Source organism: Ceratotherium simum, chromosome 9 (assembly GCF_057802395.1).
Source record: "Ceratotherium simum simum isolate JZ-2026a chromosome 9, ASM5780239v1, whole genome shotgun sequence".
Classification (NCBI taxonomy): domain Eukaryota; kingdom Metazoa; phylum Chordata; class Mammalia; order Perissodactyla; family Rhinocerotidae; genus Ceratotherium; species Ceratotherium simum.
Window position 1 is genome coordinate 12,563,904 of NC_141908.1, and position 20,293 is coordinate 12,584,196.

General features: G+C 42.5%; 1 protein-coding gene across 1 annotated transcript in view; it reads left to right on the plus strand.

The window, feature by feature from the left end:
* CCDC93 (CCC complex scaffolding subunit CCDC93) overlaps positions 1–20,293 on the plus strand; it is a 105,908-nt gene that overhangs the window by 26,084 nt on the left and 59,531 nt on the right. Inside the window, exons 7-11 of the mRNA XM_004423890.3 lie at positions 8,527–8,627; positions 15,836–15,872; positions 18,489–18,581; positions 18,872–18,922; positions 19,818–19,904. Of these exons, the coding sequence (XP_004423947.1) occupies positions 8,527–8,627; positions 15,836–15,872; positions 18,489–18,581; positions 18,872–18,922; positions 19,818–19,904 (369 nt within the window). The remainder of the gene's footprint in view (positions 1–8,526; positions 8,628–15,835; positions 15,873–18,488; positions 18,582–18,871; positions 18,923–19,817; positions 19,905–20,293) is intronic.

Consider the following 20,293-nt stretch of genomic DNA (forward strand, 5'->3'; position numbering starts at 1 on the left):
GACTGGCAACAGATGATAGCTCAGAGCAAATCTTCCTCAGCAAAAAAATAAATAAATAACCATCAGTGAACCGTGAGAAGTTGATGTTACTCAAAGGAGTTTCCTGCAGATCATCATGAGGGGTCAGGAGGTGATCCATTAGTGTTAAATAGTTATGAGGGGCTTTGTTGGTAATGGAGAGGAGAAGAGTAACAGGGTTAAGTTTATTACAATGTGATAGAGTTATGTGAGGAGCCCTTAACGAAAAGATTTCATAGGAGGAGAGGCGGCTGGCTGAGTTGAGTGTAGTGAGAATTCAGGAGGGCTTCTATTGCATGAGGTTCAAAGATGGTTAAAGAGGATCCCATGGTTTTCTTGGTGGCCTTGACCAAAAGGGCAGGGGCAGTAATGGTTCTAAGGCAAGGGCACAGGGTCCACTTGCTGGCTGTAATACCCTGTGGGTCAATGGTTATCTCTGTGTTTTTGGGTGAATACCCCAATGGCATTCCCTTTTTTTCAAATACAAAAAGGAAAAAGGGAATCCGGTAACTGGGATGTCCAAGGGCAGGTGGGTTCATTAAACTCTCCTTTCAGGCCTTAAAGGCTATGTCATCCTATTTTTCCCATAAAACTGGGTTGGGGTTGTTCTTTAATAAAACATACAGAGGTTTGACCATAAGAGAGAGATTTGGAATCCAGTTTTGTCGGTAGCCAGCTAACCCAAGAAAACCTTGCAGTTGGTGCTTAGTTTTGGGTTTTGGAAACTTAGGACACTATGAAGGCTATCTGGATCTAGGTATAGCCCTTGTTCTGGTATCAGATGCCCTACATATTGAACCTGAGTTTGAGCAAACTACAATTTTTCTTTAGCGACCTGTGTCCCTTTAAGGCTAAAAGCTGTAGCAAGTGGATGCTCTCTTCCCATGAGTAGGCTAGGGAGGAAGAACAAAGAAGCAAATGGTCCACATATTGCAGCAAAGTGGAATCCCTAGGGAACTTTATATCATCCAGATCAACCTTCAGGATTTGTGAGAAATAAGAAGGACTCTCAGTAAAATCCTGAGGTATTTCTCTACAGGTGAGTTGTTTTCCTTCCCAACTAAAGGCAAAAAGGTATCGGCTAGCTTCATCAACTAGAATACTAAAGAATGCATTGCATAAATCAGTTATAGTAAAGAATTTATTTCCACTGAGAATGGATGTTAGTAGCATATGAGGATTAGGAACAAGAAGGTGTCAAGATGTGTTGTTTATTGCTTGGAGGTCCTGGACAAATCTCTACCCTTGGCTCTTGGCAGAGCCTGAGACAAAGAAACCAGGGAAGAGGAACAGGAAGTTTAGGAAGCCATTTAATTTTTCTTTAGTCATTTGTTTGCCTCAATTAATCTTAAATTTTTATTTTGCAAAGAGACAATTTTAGACTTCTGATAATGTTTGGAAGCCTCAAAATACCATTCGAAATAGTCTGTTCAGTTTTAGAAATTACGGAGCTGTAGTTGTCCAATTTGGTTTTAAGAAAAGTAAGTTTGGGGAGTTCAAAAGTTCCCTATAATGACCATTGGTGTTCTGAATTACCTTTGGTTAAGTTGGTCCATTTAGTTAGAAGTGTGCATGAGTGAGGACTACAGTTTTTAAACATGAAATCAGCCAGGGTCCCTGTAGGGTGAGAGGGCCTTAAAATATTTAGATAACTGGGATTCTGTTTCCCAAAGATTTTTCTCTAGAGTAAAAGAATAATATTCAAACAGCCTAAACAGCTTGCCCCTTACACAGCTTGAACAGCTCAAACAGCCTGCAGGCTTAATACCAGCACAGTTCTAATCCTGAGGGAGTTAGGCTGAAGGCTAAACAGCACAGTTCCAGTAGAACAGCCCAGTTCCAAAGGAATAGGACTGAAAGCTGAACAGCGCAGTTCCAGTGAAACAGTCTGATTCCAGAGGAATTGGACCAAAGGCTGAACAGTGCAGTTTCAGTGGAACAGGCTGATTCAGAAGAGTCAGGTCAAAGTGCCCACTGAGTACTCACAGACAAAACAAGGCCTTAACCAGAAAAGGATGAAGCCTTAAAATAGATCCCGAATAGAGGCTGAGAGAGCTTCAAAACACAAAGAGAGCAGAAGCGCAGATCCGGGAGAAAGACTTACCCTCAAACTCCAGGGTCAATGAGAAAGACAGTGAGCTCAGTGGGCGCCAACTCCTTTTTGCCCACCACCCTCAGAGTTGTCAGGGGTCTTCTCTGGATCCCCATACAGGCCACCAAATGTTGACCTTAAACAAATAGACAGCCAGTTATTTCTCCAGCAAAAGTAAGTTTATTTGGGATGAACAAAGCATTGCAATTTGGGATCTACAACCATGGCGAGCCACTTGCAGTTTCCAAGCAACAAGGGGAGGAGAGAAACTCATAGAGGGAAAGAGGAAGTGGGGAGGGCTACTGTAAACAGAGAGTTCACTGGAGGAATTGAGAGTTTGAAATGTAGTGGCTTTTCATTGGCTGAGTTGTGATAGTCTCTCATTGGCTGAACTCTTGCTGGGCAAGAAGAGGAAGTCTTTCTTCTTCCACTTGTGCTCTGCCACCATTGTAGGATGTGAGAGCTTCCTCTTCTGGCCCCCTGACTCCATTTTAAATGAGGTTTCTGTGTATTATTTTTCACATTACTTTCTTGACTTCTCCATACCTCCTTTTTACAGAATAGCTATCTGCTTTGTATGAAGGCTTGCATGATAGGAGGTAGTAGTTTCAAAGGCCATAAGAAAATGAAATTGTTGCCACTTAGGGCAAGCCTCTCCTTACCACCTTCCACTTTTGCATCATAATAATAATCACTCCTTGGTCTCACTTAGTGTGCTGCTGTACAGCTTACTTCCTGCTTTTATGAGCTGTCAGCCTTCCATATTCATGAAATATCTGTCCTGTGCGGTGAGATCTGTTACCCACTCTTAACCTTGAGTAAAGAATACTTTTGAATTTTTACCCAAAACCCCAAAAAAATATTCATTTACTATTTATTGAGCAGTTTTTTGGTAATGTTTAGAATTTTGTATGAGAATAGAGGGGACAGGAAAAAACAACAAAAAAAGACTTGTTAGAGCTTCCAGTCCAGTTGAAAGGAAATGCATTGCTGAACTTACTGGATCAGCTAAGAGACTGTCAGGGAAGAGGGAGATCCCCCTTCGCCCTTTCCCTTCAGGTTCTTCTGGCTGGCCAAATAATTAAAAGACAGGTTAGCAGGAGAAAATAGTACCAAGTTTAATAACATGTATACATGGGAGCAACCAGGGAAACTGAGTTTTTCAACACAATAGCAGAGATTCTCATCTTAAATACTATCTTCAGCTAAAGACAAAGGAGGATGTTGGGGGTGGGGGGAGTCAGTTACAGGAGATTACCAGAAAAGCACAGTAAACAAGAGTAAGGTTATTATGCAGATTTAAGGCCTTACCTTCCACATTGATAAGTTTTTAGAGATGAGGTCATCCCCCCTCTTCCCGGTACAGACAGGGAGATAGATACCTTTACAAATGGAGATTTCCCTTATAAATGTAAATGTTTGGCAACTCCTAGCAGGGCCACCTAGAGAATGTGGCCAGGAAGAGACAGAATTTTTGATAAGAGGGGCCCGTTGGTGCCTTTCCTATTGTAACATCTATTTTACATTATATTACAGCCATCAGATAGTAACTCCTTCCTGGAACAGGTCTTCTATGTTAAATTCTTTAGGCAGTTAGTAGGGGAGGTCAAATGTCCGTCAGAGAAAACAATCAAGGTAAAGAGATATATTTCAGAGTGGCCAATTTTGATCTCCCACAAGACCATGTCATTTAAAATTACTACTCCAATGTATTCTTCCATAGGGAATTCTGTGAGGAGGGCCTTTTCACCCAGCAAATGTATGATAAAAATATGCAAAAAATATATATCTTATCCCTTACTGTGTGTCAGATACTGTTAAATATATTGATTGATTAATCCTCACAATGCTACTTATACCTGTTTTACAGATGGAAAACCAGAGGTTAGAGTAACTTGCCCTAAATCAGACAGGTAGTAAGTAATGGAGCAAGGACTAAAACCTTGACTGTCTGACTCCATGTATTCATTCAGTAATATTAATCAAGCACTCACTGTGTGCTAGACCTCATTCTAGGATGTGAGGTAAAAGCAGTGACATTCCAGTAAGGGGTTCAGGAGATTTGGGGACTCATCAAGGAAAAAGATGTGACCTCGAGGTGGCAGTAGCACACACAAGCTTTGACAGGTTTGCATGCAGGGTGGGGGAGTCCCTCACAGCATGTGGCCATCCAGAGGCTTAAGCACAGGGGCTGCCATCCAGAAGGGGAAGAGAGCAAGGACACCCCCCGGGAGTGTCACAGAGGAGGTTTCAGTGTCTAGGTGGTGTTGCTCAGCAGCCCAGTGGGAAGTCTCTGGTCAGAGATGTCTGAAGGCTTGGGTTCTTTATAGCCCCAGGACTTATCCTACCTGGTTAGCAAATGCTGGGTGCAGTTTCACAGAATAGCCAACGTACACAGACTGTAAATGGCTAAAAAGTCTGCTTTTTTGGGCCATGTTTAAAATAATTGGATGTGTAAAAATTTGACTTTGGCACTGGTGGGCTTTTGAGCCAACGGGTCTCAGACTGCTGTGAAGAAGTAAACCTAGGAGCCAACATACAGAAGCCATCTGTGGCTCCTTTATATAACACAATGACCTTATTCTTGTTTACCAAGTTACACTGTTTGGTACAGACTCAAGGAGACCTAAAGAGGGACTTGCACTGGACCTCAAAGAGCATAAGACATGCCTGCAGAGCTCATGTAAAAGAGAATAGAAAAGAAATAAGGTTTGAGGTGTCTCTGGAGAAAACTCTGCCTCCCCAGCTTTCTTATCTATAGACACGTTCTTGTCTACAGAAATGATGACCATCCATCCATGTCTCAGCATTTCCTTCACGCAGTCCCCAGGGGCTTTGTTTTGTTTGTTGTTGTTTTATTAATGTGAGAATGAAAAAACAAACAAACGTGTTTGTGTCAGTTATAATAACTTTTTCTTATGGGATCTTTCAGGACTTTGCCCTTGGTGGTGGCAACATTTGTGAAGCCCCTTTAGGTGGAACCCAGAGTTTGTCTGTGGGGCTTGTGGACTGAGGTGTGTCTGTTAGAGTTGGGTTTGGGCTGTTGAGCCCTGTGAGAATGAGCTGTTAAGTAAGGTCAATAGAGGCAACTGGGGAATGTGGCTTCCTGCCGAGCTGGGTGTGCTCTGGCCCACTGGAGTTCTGGAATGTAGAATGGCCATTTGGTAGTGACTGTTGCACTGCCTTCTCCGTTAGTTCATGGAGGAGTTGTGAGGGGTAGTGATCAGGGCTTTGCCGCAGACACTGCCGTGGTGCTGTGCTCTCCTATTTCCTCACCCTGCCACGTGATGTGACTCAGAGGAGTTGCACCAACAGGTGAACCTGCCGAGTAGAGATCTGTGACTCTCATGGTGCAAGTCTCTGCTTTACAAAAGGCTCACCTTAATTTTTCAGTCCCACTCATGTGTCCTTTAGCATCTACTGAGACAAATGATCAGAACCCACCATGAAGGGTGATCAAAGTTGGGGTATCAAACATCCTGCAGAGTGCTTAAGAGTCCCAGTTCTGGAGTCATCCTGCCTCTATGGTTTACTACCTTTGTAACCACGGGCAAGCTATTTAACCTCTCCGTGTCTGTTTCATCATCTACTCAAGGGAAACAAGGATAGCTATGCTTGTAGGTGTGAGGATCAAACCAGCAGCGCATATAGAGCGGTATATGCCTGGCACATACCTAGCATTCAATAAATGATAGCCATTACTTTCAAAAGATGTTGATTTTGCATTAACGGCAAAAGATAAGTTGATTTTGCATACCTTTTTAAGAGCACAATCGTGTAAAGCATTTTTTTTTTAATAATCACAGACTTTATTGATGGAATTATGTTACCAAATCAGTATCTTTGCAAGATTAAAAGAACATGAAAAGTGAGAGACTGGGAGTATCATTCAAGATCTATGAGTCCAACCTTCATTTTACAGATAAAGAAATAGGCCCCTTGAGGGGAACTGCCTTTCCCAAGGTCATAAGCTGGTTAGTGGCAGAGATGGGACTAGACTTCAGTGTTCCTGACTCCCATTGCTTTGGCAGCTACTCCTCTTGACAGTAGTTCTTTATAGTGGGCCTGGAAACCTCTATAACATTTAGGTTCTTAAGCAAACCCTTGTGATGATCCATGTGGCAGCTTCAGATTGGATAGTGAGTCTTGTGAGAGAGCTCAGCTGAAATGGCTGGTGGGTGACTAGAATGCTCATCAGAGGCTAGTGTAGTGTAGTGTAGTGGAAAAACCCTGGACAGGCAGTCAGGGTACGTAGGGCCAGGCCTCATACTATCCTAGAGATCCTGGACAAATTATTTAATCTCTGCTTCTTCAATAATAAAGTGGAGGTGATAGCATCTGCCTTGCCTCTACCTCATAGTGTAATTATAAAATGCAAAAGGTGAGATGCATATAAGGTGCTTTAAAGTATAAGGAATAATTACACAAAGGCCAACGCTGTCATTGTTTGGCAGAATAAAAGGTCTTTGTAGCTGTTGGTTTCAGTATGCTGTTGTATTGGAGTCAGTCCTTTTTTAGAAGAATCCAGTTTCCTGTCTTAGGTCACTGACTCTGTCAGTGGTAACTACGGAAGATAGTAGTTAAGCTCAATTACATAGTGCTGCTATACAATGGTAGAGCTCAGTGGAAATTAAACCATATGCAGTAACTGACGTCATATGGGTTAATTATATTTTTCATTTCCCCGTAAATCTGTTTTATGTTATTTATAGCTTCCTATTCATGTAGACACCAGCAGCAAACTAGGAAATACTTGTGGCAGCAAATTATAACAACCTTCAACATCTTATCAGACCCTGTTCCATTCCTTTTCCACAAAATTGTTGAGATTGTATAGTGTGTGTTGTAGAAAGAATGTTTTTCTGTATGTTTGAAACTTTTCATAATAAAAAGTAAAATAATAATAAAGTTAACTAGAATTATCAAGGGGGGAACAATTCTAATTAGAATAAAAATGCCACTATCTGGAGAAACTTGATAGTGACACTTGTCTTGGTGTCCAGGTAGAGATTAGATGTGGTGAACTCTGGTAGTGGAGAAGAAAAGATCCAGAAAACAACTAGAATACCTTGGTTGTGTAAACAGCTGCCTATTTGCACCCAGAGCCTTGAGCAAATATTACTAAGGTATTATTTGACTGCCACTTGGCAGTCAAGAAGGACATTTATTTGGGGTAGAGTGACAAACCAGGTCATCTGGAGGTGAAGACCTGCGTTAACCTACTACAAGCCATATATTTTGTTTAGAAGATATAGTTTCAGAATGTGTCATACATGAAATAGATCGGGATTTGCTTCCACATTTATACCTAAATTACACTCTAATAATTTAACAAGTCATTGAAAGTTTATAGTGCATTTTATGTTTTCATAAATTTTTTTGAGGATAAACCTCAAAACACTTTTATAAAAAAGATATATATCTCTGAAGGGTTTGTATCCACTCTCCTTTTCTGATATTAGAATGTAAGAATTGAGATCTCCTTTGCCATTTCAGGACTTTTTTTTTAAGGATTCTGGGTTAACATATATGTCTGTGATTGTTGGACTGGTTTGTGGCTCTGGGTGGTGGAAAGGTCTGGATATGTAGTGACTGGAAAATTTGTATTTTTTCTGGAAAATTTTATTAATGAATAAAAAAGATTTGCATAGAGAGAGAAACCTTGCTTCTCAAGGCAAGATTCAATGTTATAAAGATGTTGGTTCTCCACAAAGTAATCTATAAATTTGGTGTGATTCTAATCAAAACTCAACAGTTTTTCATAATGAACTCGACAAGCTGATACTAGAATTCATTTGGAAGAAAATGTGTAAGAATAGTCAGGAAATTTGAAAAAGGTCAGTGGAGACATGATAGAGACTCACAAAGCAGGAGCAATTGGAGAGGATAATATTGGCTCATGTTAAATATGCGTGCTGTTTCAAGTCAGGGAAGAATAACTATTACACTGATGATGTTGGGATTCTTAATTTCCATTCAGGAAAACAAATCCCTACCTTTCACTATACCAAAAAAAGAAAAAGCTGAGTAGATTAAAAAGCTAAATATAAATTATAAAAGTAACATACAAGAACTTTTTTTTTTCACAATCCGTGGCATAGGAAGTAAGATATAAAATGATTAATAACTTTGACTATATAAAATATTAAAATGTCACAGAACAAAAAACCCCACCAAGTTAAAACCAAGTTGGCAAACAATAGAGTGGGTGGAAATATTTGCTACCTATACAAATTCAAAGGAGCAGACTCCTTGAAGGTAGTGACCCTGAGTGCCCACTCTTGACCTGCAGAGAGATGCATAGTCACCGTGTTGGGGAAAGACGTGCTCCCTGATTGGCTGGACGCATCCGGCAGCCAGCTCAGGAGGAGAGCCTTCTCACACTCAGTAACTTATCTGTCTCATCCACTTCTTAGGATGTTTACAAGCCCCGTCGGAAATACAAACGCCAGCAGGGAGCAGAGGAGCTGCTTGATGAAGAATCTCGAATCCATGCTACACTTTTGGAATATGGCAGGTAATGAATGGGACCCAGTCTAAAGTGTCTATTTTATAAAACCATTGAAAAGAAAAGCTAATTTGAATTGCTTCATTGCGATTCGCTTGGTTGACTGTTACCTGATTGAGTTGGCTGTTTTGGGCTCCAGCATCAGGGACTTTTGTCTCTCGTGTTGTTACCCAAGTTTCTGTGGGTAGCTTTCCTGATGGTGGTAGAGACCTGATCTTTGAAATTTCTCTCTGGAAATGTGGGTGTAACTGGGCGCCCTGGCTCTGCCTTTCTTGGGCAGTTGGGGTATTTGGGGCATTTGTGGAGGCTCGGGATGGTCTGCCCTTCATGCTCCCACCATTTGTTAAAATGTTCAGGTAAACTAAAGAATTGAAAGCAGTTATAGCAGTTTTACTTTAAGTGTTAGAATAAGTTTTCGTCTCCTGTGAAAAATTGTCCTAACCAGAAAAATGAAGAATTTAGAAGTAGTTTGTTACTTGTTAACAAATCTCTAATTTTTAAAAAATAATTCTTATATCCTCAGTTTTTACTTAAAGCACACATGCAAGGAAGTGCTTCTCCTCACTGAATTTTTGGTTAACCGTGGATATTAACCTTCATTTATGTCCTGCGTTTTCTACTTAGGGTAATTGATTCCTTGTTGTGAGTATGTCTCCTTGTGCTTCCTTCCTTTATGCTGGCAGTGGTTGCTGTGTGCTACTCTGTCTCATAACCCAACTCTCCTTGGGTGGCTGGAACTAACGGCACTACCACTAGCATTTCCCTAACTGAGCATCTGATGGCTTCCCCCTCCAGGGTACTAGAGAGGACCAGAAGGAAATTAGGCTTAATTGGCTTACTTATTCCATCTTTCAAATAGAATTGCAATCACCACTTGTTTTTGTGTTTGAGGGAGTAGTGTGGGGTCAAGTCCTTCCTTCCTAAGAATGAAAACTAGTCTGTTTTCTAACTAGTTGTTCGTTCTGTCCCTAAGCCAGGTGTGATGGCCCCCACAACTCACCAGTTGCTGCTGTGAGTTGAACTGGTCTTCTGAGTCAGACACCACCAGACCAGCTACATAATTTGCAGGCCCCAATATAAAATTAAAATGCAGGGCCCCTTGTTAAGAATTGTTAATAATAATTAATTATTAATAATTTCAAGACAGCAACAACAACCAAGTGTGGGGCCCTGTGCAACTGGACAGTTGCGTGCTGTGGGAACCATGATAGGGTCTTTCCAGCCAAGCCCCAGCTGCAAGTGAGCAGGTGAGGCTGCACTGCTCTGGGTGACCCAGAGCTGGAGAGACAACCTCTGTGAATGTCACATGTTTCAGAGCCAGAGTATTTAGGGGAATGTTGTGGTGTTTGTTAGTTTGTATTATTCATACCTCCATTTTTTCCAATATCATGGATACTCAAACGTTCCTGGGAGTGAAAAGGAGTCAGAGATTCAGTAAATCACCCACCTCACCGAGACCATGCTGAGAATATTTCAATACTTTGTTTTGAAATTCTCGGTTTCAAATTGGATCTTTTGCATGTGTCATAGACAGTAGCTGTTATCACCCTGTGATGGCTGGGTAAATTCAAGACATCTCTGCCAGTCCTCAGGAGAGGTTGGTACAGTTTGAGGCCAGAGTCTGGCTTGGCTTTCTTTAGGGAAGGGAGCAGGGCACAGCTTTTGTTTGTGATTCCTCTCAAATTTGGAGTATAAGAAGGGGCAAAGTGTGTCAATACCAATCTTAGTTACTGTTGGTGGATCATGCTGAGTTCTGCTGAATTCTAAGCCTAGGGTAGGTGTCTGATGAAGGATTTTTTGTTTTTGTTTTTTAGGAGAGGGATTATTTTGCTCTCTTTCTAGCTGTCTGGTAAGGAGAGAGGGTGGGTTTGTGAGAGGTGGGGAAGTGGATACTTAGGACATTTTTATAGTTTATTTAGCTCATTCTCCTTTGTGAGAATGATAAAGACAGCATTCAGAAGGGTTAAAAAATAATTTGCCCATGGTCAACTATTAACTATTAAGAACTATTAAGAGCCTCAGACTGGGACTTGAACTCGGGTTTGTTGGACTCTCAAAGCATGTCCTTATCATTATCTACAAATATTGTTTGAGCCTCCGGTGGGAGTTTGGCTCTTGGTTTTAAAAAGACAGGCCCAGTCTTTGTTGTTTGGTCTGAGACTGAACAAGAAGGGAGTGGTTATGAAAACTGACAGAGCATATGGGATAAAACTTAAAGCCCCAACAAGTGTGTGTTTTATTTTCCTTCTTTGGGAAGTCCCCTCCCCTCCTTTTCTGGCTATCAGACTCTTTCCTCAGGGTTCTATTCAGTGCTCTCCACTGCATGGAGATCCTTCCCGTTAAACGAGGATTACATAATATATATGTGAAGAAGTTCCAACAGTTTGTCTTATGTAGAAAACGGTAAATGTCAACTCTTAGGTGCTATCTGTCATCACCTTTATCATCATCATCATTAGCAGCAGCAGTTTTCAGTTCTCAAATGCCCTTAAATATGACCTTTAGATTCAAATGAGGATCCTATCCTGAGCCTTCCCTTTCAGTTCTCCTTGTCCCTATACACTTAGTACCCCTAGCACTAGCCCTGCCTCCAGCCCCTTTATGCTTAGTCTTACCCCCTCTGCCTTCCCTTCCCCAGTCAAAGAAGGCTGGCCCCCTGCTGGCTCTGAGACCCACTCTGCTCTATTCTCCCTCTCCCTTTATGTTGTGGCATCCCTTAATTGCTCATCCCCGCCCAGGAATCCAGATCCTCTATCTGTTGTCAGTGCTTCTGTTTTCCTCTTCATCTCACCTCTTGATAAGAGGGCAAGTATTTTGACTCCTAGGGTAAGGTCTGAAAATAGTGTTTCCTCTTTGGGGTTGAAGATCATTCATCAGCTTAGGCCCATAGTGCATCTGGCTTTAAGGTCAGCATTCCAGCTTATTCCCCCTTTTTTGACTTTCAGTTGCTCAAATAAGGCTGAACTTTGAACCTGGTCAACCATGCTGAAGGCCTTAAGGACTGTGTGTTCGTTAAGAACATGTTTGGGTGTATTTGTTTAAATGTTATATTGTTGGAAAAACAAAACTCATAGTTCTGATTTTAGACTTAAAATTGTAACTCTATAATATTTCAATTTTATTATGGGTCTAATCAACTTTTAGGAGCTAACTTAAATACCTAACCATGCTCTAAAACTGCCGCTATGGGGAAATGCATTTTGTGTGCAATATATTTGACTTGCAAGTGGGATTTTGGAGCACCGCCACTAGAATGCTGGAGTTAGCCTCTTCTACACTATTTGAGGCTTAATTTCAACTTGCATTGAATTCATTCTGTACTTTGTAAATGGAATATGATGTGTCTCTCCCAGCCTATTGTGTCCTCTCTGATGATAAGGCCTATGACGTGCTCATAGAAGGTAGTTAGTAAATGCTTGTTGAATGAACAAAGAACAGGGTCCACAGTCCTTGGTATTTAGGGCTTTTTTATGCACCCGTTTTGTTCTGGATTCCAGATAGTTTGATATCTGTCTTAATTTGCCCTGGGGCAATTGTTCTTGAAGTTTAGTTTGTTTTCTAGAACTATGATGTCCAATATGGTAGCCGGTAGCCACATGTGACTATTGAGCACTTGAAATGTGACTAGTGTGGCTTAGGAACAAAATTTTAATTAAGTTAAATTTAAGTTTAAAAACTCATGATTGATTTAGTTATTGGAAAATGTTTAAGTATGTTTGGAATAACTTGTATGTGAATCTACTAATTTTAAGTTATATATGTGGCTCCCGTATTTCCTGCGGACTATGCTATTCTAGAAGCTGTACACTCTTGATGTTAAAGACCAAATACCAAGTCTGGGGTGTGAGGAAGTAAACTGAGGGGTAAGAGGGTGGGAGCTCTGCTGGTGCTGACAGAGTAGGCCGTCAGCAGGCCTGGTGAGTCAGAGCTAGCGATGGGGAAGGCGGGGACACATTGAAGCATATGGCGCTGACGTTCAGGCTGGCGTTTGAGAGGAAAGGCAGGGCTGACAGGGCAAGAGGAAAGGAGGTTGTAGGATAGAGCAGCATAGGAAGGATAAAAGAGAAGTAAATGCTTTTGTAGTAGAAATAAGTGGAAGCATCCCCCTGCTCTTAGTGAGGGATGGCAGGCCATAAAGGGATATCTTATTCTCCTGGTGAAGCTCAAACAACGTGAAAGAGCCTCCCAGCGACACTGGGACCAGTGAACACGATGAGGCAGGCATTAATAGGCAACTGAGGGCAGCTCTTTTTTGTTATGGAAGCATTGCCACTATGTCACATGGAGAAGGAGCCCTTTAGGAAAGGCAGCTGGACTCTTCATTCATTCAGTACATACTGTCTGCCAGGCACTGCACTAGGCCCTAGGGATACAAAAGTGAATGAAGTTGTATGTGAATATTCATAGCAGCACTATGCACAATCTCCAAAAAGCGGAAACAAACCAGATGTCCATCAGCTGAGGAATGGATAAACAAAATGTGGTTTATCCATTCAGTGGGATATTATTTAGTCATAAAAAGGAATTTAGGCTTATTTGTGCTACAATATGGATGAACCTCTAAAACATGCTAAATGAAAGAAGCCAGGCACAAAAGACCACATGTTGTATGATTCTCTTTATGTGAAATGTCCAGAATGGGCAAATGCATAGAGACAGATTAGTGGTTGCCAGGGGGTGTGAGAGGGGGAAATGTGACTAACTGCTAGTGGGTGTGGAGTTTCTTTTTGGGGAGATGGAACTATTTGGGAATTAGGTAGTGGTAGTAGTTGCACAAAATAGTGAATACACTGAAAACCACTGAAGTATATACTTTAAAGTGGTAAATTTTATGTTATATGAATTATACCTCAATTTAAAAATGTAAAAAAAAATAAAAGTGAATGAAGCAAATTCTCTCCACTCTAGGAGCTTAACAGATTACATATAATGTATAATTACTGTACACTGTGGGATGAGTGCACTGCTGGTATAAACACAGAAACACACATGTGGGGGGCATGACCTAGTTTGGGGTGGTCAGAAAGTCTCAGAGCCTGTGTATCTTTAAGGAGGAGTAAGTGGGACGTGGGAATTGAGTCAGATTTAGTGATTTACTGCTTTATTTGGAAAATCCATAAAATTCCTGAGCCTTAGACAAGGGCTGTCTGCCTGAGGGTGTGTCTTCTGCCCTAAGAGACTCCACAGACTAACAGCCTGGAAAACAAAGGAATACCCAAGGTGCAAGGACACTTCTAGGAGCAGGAAACTTTGGTGAGACCCTCTATTGGTCAGGGTTCCCTGATTGAGAACACAAAACCCTCCTGCTAGATTACAGGGATCCATGGGGAAGCTTAAGAGATGGAATCTAGGCTGATCCCACATCATATCCCAAGCTTCACATTAGAACTGAGCCTCCAAAGATGCTGCCTCGCCTCCTGGATCAGGAACCTAGCTAACAGCCCATGGAATGGGGAGGCTGGTGCGGCAGCTGCTGACAAGGGAACCACACTACTTCTGCCAAAGTCAGGAAGCCGCTGTGACAGAGGCTGACTCCAGAACCAAGTACAAGTTGCTTCTACTGTGATCCGTACCAGCACAATGAATCTTATATGCCCTCCTTCTCTCCTCATCAAACTGTTGCTCATTCAGAACTCCAGCAAATGCATCTGATTGGTGGAACTTAAATGGCATTCAGCACCCAAGGTGCAAGAGAGTATGGAAAATAGTTTTTTGTTTTCCATCCTCTGCAGTAGAGGAAGATGCAGTAGATATTGATTAAGCCAATTTACAGAGTCTGCCATAAGCTCCTTTACAGAATTTATGTGGATACTCGGAATTTAACCTCAGTGTGCTGCACTGGGAGCCTGTAGATTTATACTTCATCGATGGGCACATTGTGCCCGGCTGTGACTTTTTGGTCTCTCCAGTTATATGACAACCTATTGCAAGGTCAGCTGATACTTCTGGCTTCTTGATTCCTGCATTCTCTTTCACTTATGTTTTGTTTATTTATTCAATATAAATTAGAAATACAGAAGGTAAAAGTAGCATCAGTGCCTTGCAGGAGAAGGCAGTTGGACATGATTGCCATTTGGGAAGTGGGGGAACATGTACAGACACATGGATGGATCGGCCAGGACAGGGTGTCTGTGCATGGGGGATGCATTGGAGAGGAGGTGGCTTTAGAACTGAGATGTGAGGAGTGAATAGGAAAGTGGAAGGAGAGGAGAGAACAGCACAGTGTGTGCAAAGCTCTCTGTTCAGGCAGTGGATGGAGAGGAGCATGTAGGTGAGGTGCTGGAGGTGAGGCTAAATGGTTGTTAGACAGGGCCGTAGAGGAGGAGCCCTATGGAGAGTGCTGAGGAGGCGCTGTTTTCTCCTGAGGGAAGAGGACTGCCATTGATAAATGTGGATCAGACCAATGGGGGATTGCATAAGGAATGGGGAGGAAGAGTGGGAGTGGAGTGAGGCTGGAGGCCTGGGACCAGGTAAGAGGCCAGCACACGGACCCAGCACGTGAGGCATGGTGTGAGAGAGGGCAGAGCAGAGGCCCTTAGTTTGTTTTTCTTAAATGATTGTAACATTATTTCCTTATAAACTACTTAAAGGTAAGTGAGGTCGGGTGTTTTGCATTGTGCTTTTTGTTTTGGGTTGAATGTTTTTTTCATTGTTATACTTGCTTTTCCAAAAAAAAAAAAATAGATATTAAATAGAACCTAAAAATAAACTAATTTTAACTAAAGTGCATTTGTTCGCCCCTTTGAATTTAAGGTTGCGTGAACACACAACATTATTGACATCGTGCTTGGGTTATGATTGAGAATAAAAAATGGGCTGCACTTGAGGTTTGAAAGTAACCATTAGAGAGCATGTTTAGCTTGAGCAAACACGTTTCTGTTTGTTTATACAGATATTTATAAGGCTTTTAGCTTAAACTGTGGATCAGAAATGCAGTTCCTGATTCAGAGAGTAATGATTGCACTTCAAGAGAAAGTTGCACTCTGCCCTACCTGAGAGTTCCCATTTATAGTGTTTATGTGGCAAATAGCATGGCTAGCCTTTTATTCAAAAACAGAGGAATATGTTTGTGGTTAAAACATTTTCTCCAGTCACTAAATAGCCTAAGCCTAAATTCTCTTTGGTGCTGTTCATATAAAAATCGAACCAAAATGCATTTGACCAAATTTATGTGATTTTTTAATAGTAATTGAACTCCCCTTTTTTGTGGCCTGCAGGAGATATGGATTTAGCCGCCAGAGCAAAACAGAGAAGGTAAGAAAAGACTAGACAGTGGAAGAGAATACTTGAGAGATGGACGTGCCCCTCCCCTTTGCCTTTGTCTGACACTGACCGGCTGCCTGGCAGGGGTGGGATGGCAGGGCTGCTGCCGGCCAGGCTCTGGTCCTTGGGCAGCGCGAGGCAGTGGGGATGTGCCAGCTGCCTTTGGCCACTGCCTCTCCCTCCTGCATCACAGCCTGCTGCCCCCACAGGCCAGGGAGCTGAAGCAGCAGCCTCATCGTGGGGCTGGAAGTGAAGGGTGACTGAAAGTCATGGACCAGGGTCAGTCATTGGGTTCTAATAGCTGTAGACGTGTCAAGATGAAGTCCACTTGCAGGGCCCTGAGCACTCCTCCTCTGATGAGACAGACCCTAGACAGGTGTGGACGGGATGCTGGCAGTGAGTGAGAACACAACCATAAATTACAGGCCTGTCCAGTGCTAAGACATCCCAGTGTGGAAAATCAGGTAAGTCAAGATGAGGTTTTCTAATTTCACAAAGGAGTCTCAAAGATTTCTCTTAATTTTTGTATTTATTAATGATCCTTAATTGTCGGCAGCAGGGCAGGCATATAAATCTTGTAGTGCCAAACCTGTACTTTGTTCCAGGCCCTTTCTTTAGGGCTCGCGTTTATTTTTATCACTAACTCCTCTGAACAGCTGTTTAAGGAAGGTACTTATTCCTGTTTTTCAGATCAGAAAGCTGAGACTTAGAGAGGCTCAGTGATTTGTCCAAGATCACACAGCTCCTAAAGTGCCATAATAAGAATCTAAACCCAGGTCTGTGTGACATCAAAGCCTGTGCTCTTATCCACTGCCTTTTAAATAATACAGTGTAAACTAAAGTGGTCATTGGCCTCTTAAAAAGTAGAGTCCTACAGCTTAAGATCTACTAATAACCTCTTTTCTCATTCCCTACCCAACCCCCAGATTTTCTTGAATGGGACACTACTCCTGCTGTTCTCCTGCCAACCCTCCCTCTGTCCAGATCCCCCATCCTTCAGTCCTTCCAGGAAGCCTTGCCTGACCCCCAGCCTCCCTCTGCTTCCTGTGGTAATTGTCTCAGTCATCGGAGGGCACCAACTGTGACTAGGAGCATATGTTCTAAAGCCAGACTGGCTGGTTTCAAGTCCTAGCTCCTCCCCTTCACTGTGTGACTTTGGACAATATACTTGATCATTGTGCCTTAGTTCATGGCATCTCTAAAATGGGGGCAGTAATTGTACTACTTCTCAGCATTATTGTGAAGATTAAAATGTAAAGGACATAGAATGATCCAACACGTAGTAAACATCTAGCAAGCATTAACTATTTTAATTATTATTATTAGTTCTTTAGCAGTCAGTCCTGCACTGATTATGATATCTTCTTTTTTGGTTTTCTTGTTATTTATTTTTTCCACGTTTGTGTTGTCACTCAACTAAATAGTCATTTCCTCCAAAGCAAGGTGTTTTCTGGATTTGCATGTCATGTGGCATCTGGTATAATATGATAAGAATTTGATGTGTACATTTAATTTTGATTTGTAATTTTGTCTGAAAAAAATGTCTATGTATATGACTGTATTCTGAAATAAGGCAATTTGATTATGATTGGAAAAATCATGATACACCTATGAAACAGGATTCACATTGGGCTTGTCTTGTCATTCTTATGTCACATGGCACATTTGAACTGGAAGTCTTGTCCCCTGGGTATGTAGATATACCCAGCAGTTAGGAGCTCAGGGTGTTCCCCAGGTCAGTCAAAAAGCATCCTAGAATTGGGATGGTCTGAGAAGAGCATCTGAGACCAATCCTCACATTCAGCTCTAGAAGACCCTAATATCCAGAGATGGTAAGCCTGAGGTCACCAGCTGGTGAATGGCAAAGATGGAATTAAAACCCAGACTTCCAGCCCATGTTCGAAGGGCAGCAGTTAATCCAGGTGTCTTGAGCCTGAGGCTGGGTCCATAACATGGAGCTTGATCACCAGGTGAAACAGTTTAGATTTTTATCCTTCAGACCAGTGGTTTTCAAACTTTGTTGATCACTCTTGACAGTAAGAATTCTGTTTTTCATCATGGTTAAGTACACACAGACACACACCAGAAATGAAAGTTTCACAAAGCAGTACTTAACTCTTTACTCCATGCAAAACACCCTAATATGTTCTGTTCTATTATTTTTATTTATTTTATTTAGATGCGTTAGATTATTGTTTTTTTATACCTGCTAAATTCCGTTCATGTCCCACTAATGGGTATCAACTGTTAGTTTGAAAAAACACTCCTTTAGGCAGTGATCTGCCCCTGAAGCCATTAAAGTAGGGGGAAGACCCAATCAAAGTATAAGGATAAGTCTGGCAAATGTGTGTGACCTGATATGAATTTAATCAGAGAGCAGTTCAGAAATAAAGACAGGCATTGGCCAAGGCTTGAAGCTCAACCTGCTTGGTCTGTAGTTGGCATGGAAGCTCAGATCTCTGGATTTTCCGTTCTTTCTCAAGCAGTGGCTCAGCTTTCCAGATCTGTGTGTTTTCTTTCACAGACTCATGCCTCTTTGCAATGTTATCCTTTCTCTACTGAGTCTCCAACTCCAGAGCTCAGCTGTTTTCACATCTTCCCTTCCAGGCTGAGGACAAGAAAACAGCACTTCCCACGGGGCTCTTGGCTACAGAGAAAGCTGATGCCCACGAGGAAGATGAGCTTCAGGCTGCTGAAGAGGTGTGTGGCCCTGGTAGGCCCCTGAGGCTTCTGTTTAAATCTTTTGGGGAGAAATTTCACTTTCATCCCCAGCTTTCCAAAATGGCCAGCTCCCTCCCGCAGCCAGCTGCTGTTAGCTGGCCCTTCACACCCTTTCCAGTTTCCTTTTGTCACCTCTCATGAGACTCACCATAAAATGAGATCAAGTGAAACAACCCTTGGATTCCACCACAGAGACCTGGTTAGACATTCTGCCAAAGTTGTACGTGGTCGGATCTGCTCACTGCTACTTCTCCCTGCTCCTCTTTTAGCAGCGTATTCAGTCACTGATGACCAAGATGACCGCCATGGCAAGTGACGAGGTGAGGTAGGAGTGGTCGTGGGAGAGGGGGTGGTGTGGAGATGGGGAGTTGCAACCACCCTGCTTTGCTCTGTGGGGGCCTCCTCCCAGAGGGACCACCTTCTTCAGAGCCCTCTTTTTTCAGCACTCAGTGCTCCCTGTTTCCTCAGGATCTTTCTTTTGGGAAGCTTTTTATAAATGCATAGCGTTGCCATCCGTGGGAACCTCTGGGAGGGAGACTTCAAGGACCCTTGTGAGAGCAGGATGTCCCTGCTGAGACAGCACCACAAGGGCCTCCGCGGAAGAGCTGTGGTTCAACCCTGCCTCTGCAGAACCACAAGTCACACCCCATGCCAAAGGAGACCTTGTCTTCTGTTTCCTTCCTACACCATCTAGGTAGAAAATAGAATACCGAATTTATAGTTAGTCTTCCCAGAGCTCAAGGCCTGCCCAAAATCTTTAACCAAGTGCTTTGAAAGGATCATTCCTTTTTAGGGCAGGAGAGGCCTGTGGCAGTGAAGAGAGGGTTTAGGAGTTCTAAGATTCCTCTTCCTCTCCCTTTTATACTTCTTTTTCCCCTGAGTCCTAAGCCTGTCAAGTTCCTTTCTTGTTTAGTGACCTTCAGGAAGAGAGACCTTGGGATGGGGTAAACAGGGTGAAGAACAATTTTCCAGAGGTATCCAGGGTCCGAGGAGAATCTAACACAGTGAGCTGAGTGACCTGGGAGGTGGAAAGGTGGCTTAACATTTGTTCTCAGGCTTGTTTTCTCCCTTCCTCGTTGATGAATACAGGAACAAAGGCCAAATTATTTTTTCCCCTGGAAATATTATCTATTTTGCCGTAATACTCAGAGTGTTCACGTTTTCCGATTCTGTGAAAGATCAGGCATGGTCTTGAGAACCTCCCTCCGATTGCAGAGCCGTCTCACCGCAAGTTCCGTGGGCCAGATCGTGGGACTCTGCTCCGCCGAGATCAAGCAGATTGTGTCTGAGTATGCGGAGAAGGTACGTGGGGGCCCCCTGGGGTCTTTGCCTCAGGTAATCTGCCCCAGCGATTTGTTCTCCTGCTTCCCTGTGGCCTTCCCCAGCAGTGATGGAGTCAGGTTGTAATTCATCAGCCACATTTGTCAAAAATATACGCCACGTGAAGCCATCAGCATTTGCCCATTAGCTGTATTAATTTTCTTCTGCAGTGCCTATTTTTTCTATAAATATAAAGAGAAAACCTGTCTCTCAGAGCAATTATTGCATGGGATAAATCGATGCCTGAGGTACAGCACAGGCATTTTTCCTTCTTTACCAGGCTTCTTATAACTTGGGCTTAGTTGGTGATTGGGCTGAGGAATGAAGCTTTGCCACTTAGGAGGTAAACCCCATAACTCAGCCAAGCCCAA